The 12,462-nt window shown below is 40.8% G+C and overlaps 1 protein-coding gene across 1 annotated transcript in view; it reads right to left on the bottom strand.

Annotated features, from left to right (window-relative positions):
- Window positions 1-122: 122 nt before the first annotated feature.
- Window positions 123-12,462, bottom strand: part of LOC138947607 (sperm-associated antigen 16 protein-like) — a 29,444-nt gene continuing 17,104 nt past the window's right edge. Inside the window, exons 8-16 of the mRNA XM_070319119.1 lie at window positions 10,612-10,742; window positions 10,019-10,162; window positions 7,700-7,800; window positions 4,418-4,502; window positions 3,559-3,685; window positions 3,143-3,208; window positions 2,246-2,372; window positions 1,675-1,739; window positions 123-973 (exon numbers count right to left, since the gene is read on the bottom strand). Coding sequence (XP_070175220.1) covers window positions 863-973; window positions 1,675-1,739; window positions 2,246-2,372; window positions 3,143-3,208; window positions 3,559-3,685; window positions 4,418-4,502; window positions 7,700-7,800; window positions 10,019-10,162; window positions 10,612-10,742 — 957 coding nt within the window. The 3' untranslated portion in view covers window positions 123-862. The remainder of the gene's footprint in view (window positions 974-1,674; window positions 1,740-2,245; window positions 2,373-3,142; window positions 3,209-3,558; window positions 3,686-4,417; window positions 4,503-7,699; window positions 7,801-10,018; window positions 10,163-10,611; window positions 10,743-12,462) is intronic.

Below are 12,462 nucleotides of genomic sequence, written 5' to 3' on the forward strand. Positions count from 1 at the left end.
TCATAAACTCATTTATGGCTAAAGCTGATATGTATTTATTATGGGGAGCGGTAGTTCAACTGGTGGCACACACACACATACACATATTTCGCCAACACAAACTTACAAGTAATAACACAGGGTTGCTTTTCATAGTTTTATTTTAAATATTTGTGTCTTGATGCAAACAAAGTTTTTTTGGTGTTTTTTTTATACTGTCAGTGTCACAGACATTTTATCACAGGTTTTCTCTGCTAAATATAAAGCTTGATCCAGGGCATATTTTGTAAACAACAGTCAAAGAGTTACAGCTGGAAATACAATTTGTTTTAAATACTGTCAACATAAAAAGTCTTGTGGGTAACAAGGACATTTATGGGAAATCGGAATTCCTCTGCTGTAACCTCATGAATATTAATGAGTAGCACATGGACCAATCGCTGGGCAATGCCAGAGATTGTTCCAGCCAGCTTAGCGTGGATGCTTTCCCCTTGACCGCGTTCGGTCATTCTCTTCTTTGTCTATACCTACAGACAACACCATTTTTATTCTTCGTCTTTTCTCTAACTTCTCTTCTTTATACTTCCTTCTCGCTCTCTTGTGTCTTCTATTCTTCTACTTGATCCCGTGTCTTCGCTTCAACGAACATCAAGGTACTGTGATTCATTCTATTTTTCTTCGTTGTTGATCTTATTTTGCCGTTAATAACTTTAGAATGTCATACCCCAGTAAAGTACAACAATGTCAGTCTAACGGAAGAGCCATGCAAGATGTACAAATTTATCGAAAACAGATTTCTTTCAGAGATAAAAAGGAAATTGTACATCGAATGGACGGATTATAATTTAAGAGCAGAAAACAAAACAGCCAAGCATAAAAATAGTTAAGACCAGATGCGAACAGTGTTGTCGCTACCGCCTGAAACCATGAATTCTCCGGAGCGATCGAACACCACACACTGGACCGCATCTTCGTGACCGACAAGGGGCGTGATCTGAAAAAGAGGATACGACACTTTATAGCAACACCATGACATTTCAAAAAAACATTTTTTCAATGCTTTATTTGAGAAACAGAAAAGGCAAACTAAAAAAAATACATGTAAAAAAATGTTCTGAGCAATCAGAGCTCTCTCTCTCTCTGTCTCTCTCTCACTCGGCTTCTCTAACTTTCAACTGAGGGTTGACATTAATATCACAGAACCCAAACCATAGAAAACCAACCGAAAATTTAATGTCCCCATTCCACGGAGAGATCTCTTTAAGTCATAAGCTTAGCTTAAGGTCAACGCTACGCTGTGCTTGTATCGGTATTGTATTTTCAGAAAAATAAGCGTACTCCAAACAGCATTTGAACATCCATGATTCAAACATGTTTCACACGTGTCCGTCGCTATGTTAATCAAATTTACCAAAACGTTTAAAACAAATGCTTCTTTCAACTGACAACAACTGTAATCATGTGTCATAATACTGGATAGGCTTTGGATGCGCTTGTGAAGAAAAGTACTGTAGTATGGGAATTTTTCTCGTTGTATTTTTTCCCACTAACCGTACATCTTGTACTCTACACAATCATGCATACAAAATACGGCGAAATTGTATGGGTTCCCAGGTCTGAACATGAGGAAACACATGAACAAATAACATGAGAATGTTCCTTGTAAGATATGAGAGACATGAACAAAATACACACCTGCCCACTGGCAATCTCGTACATCTTGATGGAACTGTCGTTGCTTGCAATGGACAGCACAACACCTGGGGATGGAAAGAAAGAAGGGGAGATAACAGTATGAAGCATACGGTTTTTTCTGTGTGTGTGGGGTGCAACTCCCATGTACACTTGTGTTTTTGCACCAGTGGGATTTTTGTGTGTGTGAAAGATCGAACGTCATACTCAGTTTTGTTGTTTCCTTTCTATTTGAAGCACTTATCCTTAAGCACAAATTCCTCAATACAACCACAAAACAAAAACAAGCCACAACAAAAATCAGAAAACGCACAAAATACACTGCGGAAATGGTAACTATCTCAAGTCGTTTTACCTCTAAAATGAAGACATTTTTTATTGGAAATGAGGCAATGTGTTTCAACAAAAATAACAAATAAGAACTGGAAAGCTGAAAATGCAACAATCCAACAGACCATTTGTACTCTCAACTGCACACAGATTGAAAAAATCACTGCGCTATCTGAACTGCAACTTTCCCTTGTCACCATTCATGAAACTCTGAATTAGGACCCGAGATGACGTAAGAACTGACCTGACGGGTCGAAGGCGACCTTGTTAGCGGGGTGGGGGCCACACTTTATGCTGGCCATGGACGCGTTTTTCCTGACGTCCCACAGTTTGACCATGCCCATAGAGTCACATGACACCAAGGTGTCGCCCTGAAAATGACCACGTACCAGTCCTTTACTGCACCCCGTTAAAACATTTCATCAAAGTAGCATCCAGTGTTTCTTGCTATGAATATCAACTATAGTCCTTTATACTAACATGTCATTAAAATAGCATCCATGGTGTTTCTTGCTGAAAATATCAACCAGTCCTTTATACTAACATGTCATTAAAATAGCACCCATGGTGTTTCTTGCTGAAAATATCAACCAGTTCTTTACTGCACTGCATTAAAACATTTCATCAAAATAACATCCAGTGTTTTGATCTTGCTATGATTATCAACTATAGTCCTTTACTAAAATGTCATCTAAATAGCCTCCATGGTGAATATCAACCAGTCTTTTATTACTGCAATCTGTTAAAATTGAATGAAAATGGCTGTAATAAACTAGGGGAAGTAAGAGCTCTAAATGCAAACGGCATGTGCAATAGAGTAAGTGAGAGTTATGTGGCGAGTGAAAGTTTACTGCACTCGCTTTAAATTTAATTAAAAATAACACCAAATGTTTGACTCTCTAACAGTGGACATGAAAGATGCTTAAAGTAAAATACTTCATTAATTCATGTTCTGTGCAACACCTTCAAATCCATGCACTGCTTCGTACCATTAAACTGTCAAAACCTATTCCCCATCTTCTAGACATCCCTCACCGACCCCAATTTCCAAGTCACTGAACACATGCAGAATTTAAGTCAATCAAGATGCAAACAAAACTCTTGAGTCAAGGAAATCATCAAGAACTGAACACACACTCACCCTTCCATTGAAGGTGACATGGTTGACGGAGTTCATATGTCCAAAGAAGGAGAGGGCACAGTAGTTCTGAACAAAAAAAAGTTGCATTAGCAAAATGCTGACATCATCAATTTCTATTCAAATTGAAAAACTTTAATATAAAAACACAAACCAGGGATTTACACCAGTTCAAAAGTAGGTTCTGTGATTGCAATAGTAAATCAACCGCATCCAATTAACCAAACCTCGTTTATCTTGATTCTTGGCATGTCATCATATTCAAAAGTCTGTATAATTAATTTTCAGTAGATTTCTCTAAAAACATTTCAAACTTGTTTCAATACCCTCTGAAAACATCACTGGCAAAATATTAGCGAAGTCATTTTTTTATTAGTCTATCAGTGTCATAAAGACTCATATGTCTATTATGAACTCACAGTGCGAGCGTCCCACATGGAGAGAGTTTTGTCGGCGGAGCAAGTGATGAGGGTGTTGGAGTACGGCAGGAACTCCACACTGTTGACCGAGTCTGCATGACCCCTCAGCGTTCTACGGCACCTCTGGCTGCACACGTACAATTCACACACACATACTGTAATAGCTGACCAATATTACCACCCCATGCTACACACGTACAATTAACACACAGTGCACAATAATTATATATTACTGTAATAGCTAGGCAATATTACTGTCGTGCGTACACAAACAAGACTCATAGCAAGGAACGTCCATATTCAGTTTACTTATCTAGTAAACAACTGACTATGACAATACAACTCAATGTGGTGGGCAGAAACGCTGTTGCCCATGTGCGTACACTCACGTGACCGACTGCGTGTGAATGATTTGGGCTAGCTCGATTGATACAATCCCGAGAACTACCGAATATCATCACAATTACCATCTTAAATTTTTAAGATTTTGCAATCTAAAAGCGAAACTACTTTTTCAACATCAACCCTCTAGCTCTGTACATAATATAAGTTTAACTCCATTTTGAAAGAGTTCTAATCTTCTTAGACATCACATTTTAAATGTCTTAACACAGGAGGACACTTAAAATATGCAAGCAAATCTGAAGTAAGATTTTTTTCTCAGAACTAAGAGCTTCCTATCTCTGTTCCAGAAAAAAAAAGAAAAAAAAGAAATCTGTAACCTTCAGATACAGTATAGTATTCCGCTAAGAACTTTACTAAAAGTAGAACCAGTTGTGGATACACTGGTTCATAACACTAAAATCAAAGCAATTCTTCAGAAAGTCTCGTAGTCTCTCAATCTGTCACGACCGCTCACCTATTGAGATCCCAGATTTTGGCGGTGTTATCCATGGAAGCAGTTGCCAGGAAGTCTCCGCAAGTATGCCACGAACAGCTCCACACTACAACACAAATATACCTATCTTCATTTAGGGTTAAACTCATGATAAAAATTAGGTCTAAGAAATGAAGGGAAGTAAGAGTTCTAAATATTAACAAACACGAAAATACCCAGCATGGTTTCCCTCAAAGCAGCGTATGGCAGCCTAATTGGCGGGGTAAAAACTTTCATACACGTAAAAATCCACTCGTGGAATAAACACGACTGTGTGTGGGAGTTACAGCCCATGAACGCAGAAGAAGAGGAACAACAATATTTCAGCTTCTGCTTAAATGCTGTTATGAACTTCAAGGCAGACACAGTTGTCTCGAGTAGAGTGGAGGCGATTCTCGAGCAGACGATCAGTGCGTCATATATGGGTCAATCTTTATTTGGTTCAGCCTCTCGCCAATGTGTCTAAGTAGCCCGGATGTTCAAGTAACAATGGCACTCCAAGACTAATTGTGGTGCCTCATCCAGTCCGATTCTTATTTGGTTGAGTCTGGCATCTTAAGACCCGTATCAGACGCCAGGCTATCATCGCTAGCAGCAAGTCGTTTACAAGGAACAAGTCCTTTTTTCTGAACGGTTTGGGTTTTGCATTGTTCTAATTTTGAATATGTGGTAATTATAGACTCTGAGCAATTGTTTACGAGGCCTGGGGAAGCCTGAAGTTTAGTTGGCGATTGTTTGATCTAAAAATGTTCATACCCTGCCTTGCCGACTTGACATTTGGTCAACTTGGTTCTATTCATCATGTTTTGAAAATCTTGTGAAGTATTTCTAAGCATAGGCTATGCAGGTTCGCTACTCACCTTTATTTGGCCCAGTAAGTTTGTTTAGTTTTTGTTTCGGGGGCGGAGCGTAGTGTTACGGATGCCACTTTTGAATGGGGGCCGACGAGAGCGCGGGTGACCTATTTTGCGGCCCATAGTGAACAAAGCGCGAATCGGCGATGCGGCTAGAGAACGTGGTTGACCTATTTTCGGCCCAGGCAGTAACCAATAAGTGAATAACCGACGCACGGGTAGGCATTGGGAGTTAACTCCCGTGGGCAATAGTAACAAAGACGACCCGCGGGAACCTGCTGGTAGGCCAGCTGGTTTGTGGCTGAAGTTAGGCATGGTTATGGTGAAGATGTGGTTCCCAATGGGGAACATTTTTATTGGTAGTTATATTTTGTAAATTTTGGAGCTTATTAAGCTTGTCTAGCCCCCTGGACCATGGTTGAGCCCAATACAAACCACAAAAGTGGCCTGGTTCAGTGGTCCAGTGCCTCCAGTTTGTCAGTAGATGTAAAGCAGTGAGTGACGGATGGAGGCCTGGGTGGTAGGGCAGCCGCGAGGGCAGTAAGATACTGTGGGTACCGCGGTGAGCAGTGGATTCTGTTCAGTCAAAGTAAAGCCACCATAATAAAGGTTTCTGGTCACGCTTAGCTGGCAGACTGGGGGGGTCGGGAAAAAATTGATATTTTGTCTGATTGGTGTCATCTTCACCTAACCATGCCTTACTTCCCAACCAGTGCCCGTACTACAAGATACATGCCATAACCGAAATTGTTGTAAATAAATAATGAAGAACCTAATTCTCCTTGTGAAGCTTGGCTGTTTCAGTCACTGTATTGTTATGTGTGGAGGTGTCTGTTTTGTATGGTCATAAAAACATTTCAGCTTCTGCTTAAATGCTGTTATGAACTTCAAGGCAGACACAGTTGTCTCGAGTAGAGTGGAGGCGATTCTCGAGCAGACGATCAGTGCTTCATATATGGGTCAATCTTTATTTGGTTCAGCCTCTCGCCAATGTGTCTAAGTAGCCCGGATGTTCAAGTAACAATGGCACTCCAAGACTAATTGTGGTGCCTCATCCAGTCCGATTCTTATTTGGTTGAGTCTGGCATCTTAAGACCCGTATCAGACGCCAGGCTATCATCGCTAGCAGCAAGTCACTCTCCAAGTATCCCCAGCGTTTACAAGGAACAAGTCCTTTTTTCTGAACGGTTTGGGTTTTGCATTGTTCTAATTTTGAATATGTGGTAATTATAGACTCTGAGCAATTGTTTACGAGGCCTGGGGAAGCCTGAAGTTTAGTTGGCGATTGTTTGATCTAAAAATGTTCATACCCTGCCTTGCCGACTTGACATTTGGTCAACTTGGTTCTATTCATCATGTTTTGAAAATCTTGTGAAGTATTTCTAAGCATAGGCTATGCAGGTTCGCTACTCACCTTTATTTGGCCCAGTAAGTTTGTTTAGTTTTTCCACCCACCATCCCCTTCCTGCTTCCGATAGGCTTGACATCCGGGCAGCTTGTTCACTTAACGGAATTTTAGTGGTCACCAGTTATCCTTCACTTGTGGAAGAACTAGAATTGTCTGGGATGTTCTTTGCAGTATTGTCGTTTCATCACTTCAATTTTTATTGAGTCAATTACATCGGAATCCCTAGTCCATGATTACGCTCACTTCTGGTTCTACCTGGTGTGTGTATGTTTTGAGCAGAATTTCTAGTCCATCATTCAGCGGTATCCTAACTTGTGTATATATGTGTGTATGTATAGCTTGCAATTTTGCCCATCATTCAGCTTAATTCTAACCGGCGCATATGTATTTTTTCTTTGTTGTTGTTGCTTTGTTTTTGGTACGGTTGGCTGAAGTTAGGCATGGTTATGGTGAAGATGTGGTTCCCAATGGGGAACATTTTTATTGGTAGTTATATTTTGTAAATTTTGGAGCTTATTAAGCTTGTCTAGCCCCCTGGACCATGGTTGAGCCCAATACAAACCACAAAAGTGGCCTGGTTCAGTGGTCCAGTGCCTCCAGTTTGTCAGTAGATGTAAAGCAGTGAGTGACGGATGGAGGCCTGGGTGGTAGGGCAGCCGCGAGGGCAGTAAGATACTGTGGGTACCGCGGTGAGCAGTGGATTCTGTTCAGTCAAAGTAAAGCCACCATAATAAAGGTTTCTGGTCACGCTTAGCTGGCAGACTGGGGGGGTCGGGAAAAAATTGATATTTTGTCTGATTGGTGTCATCTTCACCTAACCATGCCTTACTTCCCAACCAGTGCCCGTACTACAAGATACATGCCATAACCGAAATTGTTGTAAATAAATAATGAAGAACCTAATTCTCCTTGTGAAGCTTGGCTGTTTCAGTCACTGTATTGTTATGTGTGGAGGTGTCTGTTTTGTATGGTCATAACAATATATGGACAAGAACGACTTACCAGCGAGGGTGTGATCAGTAAAGGTGTGTGTGCAGCCTGGCTGAGAGAAGTTCCAGATTTTCACTGTGGTGTCGCCACTGGTTGTTGCCAGTGTTGAGCCGCTGAAACAGAGACAAAACTCATCTGTTCAGATTCTAAATATTTGACATCAGATAGACTTCAAGCATAAGCTGGATACAGTGAAACCCGTGTTCATGACCTTCAAAACTCTGAGAAAATCAGGTCTTACAAGAATGGGAGTCTTTCAATGGAGATACATTTACACAGGTTATGCACAGAACATCTGAGAAAGAAGGGTCATAAAAGGGAGGGAGTCTTAAAGGTCCTTGTCTACATTTTTATACCGAAATCGCCATTTGACCATTAAAATGCAGAGTCTATTATCTACAAATATCAACAATACACCCCCTTTCGATCAGGAAAGACGAAGCCAGTGTAGCCGTTTGAAAATTCATTGTAGTATTCCAGAGTAGTACTCATAGTAGGATATCCTTATTTGGAAAATGCCAAGCGCAAAACTCCTCTCAAATCCTGTGCATTTCGTGCGTTTAAAAAAAACTTAGACAGCGCTCCAGTGTCAAACTGTTGCTGCACTTGTTTGGGCGTGGCTATAAGCATAGTGACATGAATTTGATTGGTCAGTATTTTTAGGCAAAGCACATGTTCTCAGCAAACAGAAAACAAAATATTGGAAGCGTGAGTCACGCTACCCAAAAATAAAATCTTTTTTTTACATATATTTTTTTTTCTATCACTTTTTTCCCATGGTTCATTCATCATTTGACATAATTTTGTATCGAAATCTAACCATAAGATTATTGAAAAAAAGCAAAAATGTAGACGACCACCTTAAATTGGAGGGGTCTTAAAACGGGATTTTCACTTTACTAAATAAAAGTATTTGCTCTCCCCTTTGTCATCATAAATGAATGATCAATTCACTCACCCTGACCTGTCAACCCTTGTGAAGCTTAAAGTGCAGCAATTTAGAATTTGTTTTGGAATTTTCAGAGTAGCAAATTGTGTTTAAGTGCAGCATTTTCTAACATGTATTCCCTCATCCGCATTTATGCCATCTTGCACAAGAATAGACATTTTGAATAAAGTTTCGTGAGAATGCATGAACACAAAATGCCCATTAGAGAGTATCTACAGTTCCATTTTTCAGTGTAGACCATGTTTTATGATCCATTTTGTGACCGCTACACCGAGTGGGAAGCAGAAGAGTTTACCAGGACTAAAAAAAAAGCAGACCTGGGAACCCCTGTTTTGCACTTTGAGTATTCTCAAACAAACTTGGTGTATTTTCAAAAAAATGAGCGTACTCCACACAGCGTTTGCACATCCATGATTAAAACATGCCTCATGCGCGTCCGTCACAGCGTTAATTAAGTTTATCTATACATTTAAAACAAATGCTTTTTTCAATTTTTACTGACAAAAACTTTACCGTATATGACGGACTACAAGCCGCGACTTTAAAAAAAAAAAAAATCGCATTGAGGCTTATAAAAAGATGCAGCTAAAACGTTACCTAAACTTGAAAAGCATTCACCTAATGGAAGTCGCCGCGGATTTTCATTTCGCTCGATTAGCGATTACCGGTACTTTATTAGCTCTACTCAAGACTCGGCGCTTTTCTCTTTCATTCGCGAATCTTCGTTTGTCAACAAGCCGTCGTGACAAGCGTACAGAGAAACACCGGATGTATCAGGATCTCGCGCGCGCGCGATTTCGTTTTTTTGTGTCTCGCGATAGTTGGAGGAGCGAGAGCCGCCATGTTGTGTTTTCGTCTGCTCGAAATGTGCGCAAAAGTCGTAAATCATCCCAAAAAAGCTTATTCCGGGCGGGACTACATGAGTGTGTTGGTTACAAATTGTATGTGTGTGTGATATTTTTCTTCAAACTTTTTCCCTTTTCTTCTTTGTTTCACTTGTTAATTCTCGGAGCCCATTTTGCCAAATACCGTTCTTTCGTTTGCCTGGTTGTTTTGATTGACTGACACGATCCGATTATATTTTTTTCGACAGCGGCTAATATAGTGACGTAATCATGTGCCAAAATACTGGATCGGCTTCAGGATGGGCTTGTGAAGAAAAATAGTCTAGGAATATTTCTCGTCGTATTTTTTTCCCACTGACCGTACTGAGCGTATTCTCGACAATCATGCGTACAAAATACGGCGAAATCGTATGGGTTCCCAGGTCTGAAAAAGGGTACTGTTGCATGCTTGTGATTATTTGTTTTAAGCATAGCAATCTTTAGCTTGGTGTAGCAAAAAATTGCTCTTTAAACGTAGCAGTTGGCAGCTCTGCTCACCTGGGATGGAAGTCGCAGTCAGACACCCACTCGGTGTGTCCGGTACCGGTGAAGATGATTTCACCTGACGGCACCGACCAGATCTTCCAGGTGTGGTCATCACTGCTCGTCGCCAGGATCTGCTTCCGAGGGTGGAGAGCCACTCTGCAATGAAAGCACAGTCAAGTAAGAATAAAAGTTCTCGCCCTTTCTAAAAATACCTTTAAGCATTAGGCCTTCCCGAGAAAGTAATTACGCAGACAGTTGCATCTGATGGCTCCCGATCGCAGTACACGCCTAAAACGTCACCTTTGAATTTGAGTAAGAAACTGTTTTCCCGAAAAGTTTTGAATCGACGAAGGGATGCGGGTCGCTGCTGTCCGCCATTTTCTTTGGCCTTCAACGGCGCGTTCTGATTGGTCCTCACCTACAATTGACTCGCAGAGAATAGAGCAAGTTATATCCCCCGAAGTTAAGAAAGACTTGCTTGCTAATAACTCTAAACTCTATCGCAACTTGATCTTACGATCAAATCGGCTGTGTGACCGGACAAATCTTGGGCAAATCGTCCCGTGAGAACCTTTGCTTCATAGGGATAAAAGCCCTGCACTCACCCGCTGATGGGATGGGAGTGGGCGTAGAAGGTGTTGGAGAGACGGAATCCTCCGGTACGGGTCAGGCAACCAGGCAGCCCCTTCTTGCCCAGCTCGGGGTTGACACCAGTGTCGATGGGGAACTCAGAGTCCTGTGAACGTCAAAACAAACATTGCAAACATCGTACATGGAAACTAGCTCAGACACTGAGTACATCAGACCTGGGAACACCTGTTTTGCACTTGGAGTATTCTCAGAAAACTTGGTGTATTTTCAGAAAAAAATTGAGCGTACTCCACACAGCATTTGAACATCCATGATTCAAACATGCTTCACATGCGGCTGTCGCACAGTTTATTAAGTTTACCAATACATTCAAAACAAATAGTTCTTTCAATGTTTTCTGACAATAACTATAATCATGTGTCAAAATAGTGGTTTGGCTTCAGGATGCGCTTGTGAAGAAAACTAAAGTAGTCTTGAAATTTTTCACATCGTATTTTTTTCTCCACTGAACGTACTGATCGTATTCTAGACCATCATGCATCATGTGAAAACAACTATTTAGAGCTTAATGTGGGGAAGACAAAGGAAATGATAATGGACAACAGGAGGGGGGAACATGTACACAGGGAGATACTGATCAAGGGGGAGGTCGTAGAGAAGGTAGAGCAGTATAAGTATTTGGGGGTGATTATAGACAATAAGTTGACATGGAAACCAAACTCTGATGCCCTTGTGAAGAAACTCCACTCTCGCCTGTACTTTTTGAGAAAACTCAGGTCTTTTAACATCAGACAAGAAATCCTTCAGATGTTTTACACTTCAACGTGCAATAGTGTGTTGTACTTTGGCTCCGTGTGTTGGGGTGGCAACATCAACAAGCAAGACAGGGATAGATTAGATAAATTCATCAGGAAAGCAAGTGGGGTGGTTGGGAGGAAGCAGGACAATTTCACATCAACACATGAACGACGACTGACTGACAAGGTACAGAAGATTTTGGCTGACGACTCGCACCCACTCAGACCGGAATTTGACAGTAGACGGACAGACAGGAGTAACAGATTCAGACAACCAACCGCAAGATCCACACGCTACAGAAATTCGTTCATTCCATCTGCAATTCACATCTTCAATTCTCAGGTGGGGCGGTAGATGCTGGTGTTGTCGCTCTGATGCACGGGGTCAGTGTTCTGTATTGTTTCAGTATTGTTGATTTTGTTTTGCATTCTACTCTCTTAATCTTAGACAATATGTGATAACCGGCAAGGTGCTGACTTTCTTTTGTGCATTGTTGATGGTGAATGCATGTTAATTTATTTTTAATATACTTTCTTATGTGATAACCAATGTGCTATATTTTCTCAGGACAAAGAACAAATGTTTATTTTGAATGTTTTATGTATGTTATTATTACGGACACAAACGCTCAGCAATGTAATTTCTCTTTTAGAGATTAATAAAGTTATTGTATTGTATTGTATTGTATTGTAAATACGGTGAAATCGTATGCCAGTGACCAAGCCAAATAGACATATTCCACAAATAACTCTGTCGGGTTTGTATGGGTTGTGAAAGAGTGAGCACCCTTGCTTTACTCAGACAAACATCACACGGTTCCTGGTGCATCTCCTGTAGAGTTATGCTGATCTTGCTGAAAGTCACGTGATGCTAAGCTACAGCGGTAAAAATTGATATCTTTCTATCCTTTTCTTTAGTTTTCAAAGAGATTCGATTTAGTTTTGCAATTTGTATTGAAGAAATAAGAAAATCCATCAAGTCCTCCATCAAACCGCATATTGGATGTGTGTGAAGGGAAGCATTACCGCTGAAGTGAGTCACGCGCTTGGCCCCAGATTGAGTGTAAT

The sequence above is a fragment of the Littorina saxatilis genome, linkage group LG14 (assembly GCF_037325665.1).
Source record: "Littorina saxatilis isolate snail1 linkage group LG14, US_GU_Lsax_2.0, whole genome shotgun sequence".
Taxonomy (NCBI): domain Eukaryota; kingdom Metazoa; phylum Mollusca; class Gastropoda; order Littorinimorpha; family Littorinidae; genus Littorina; species Littorina saxatilis.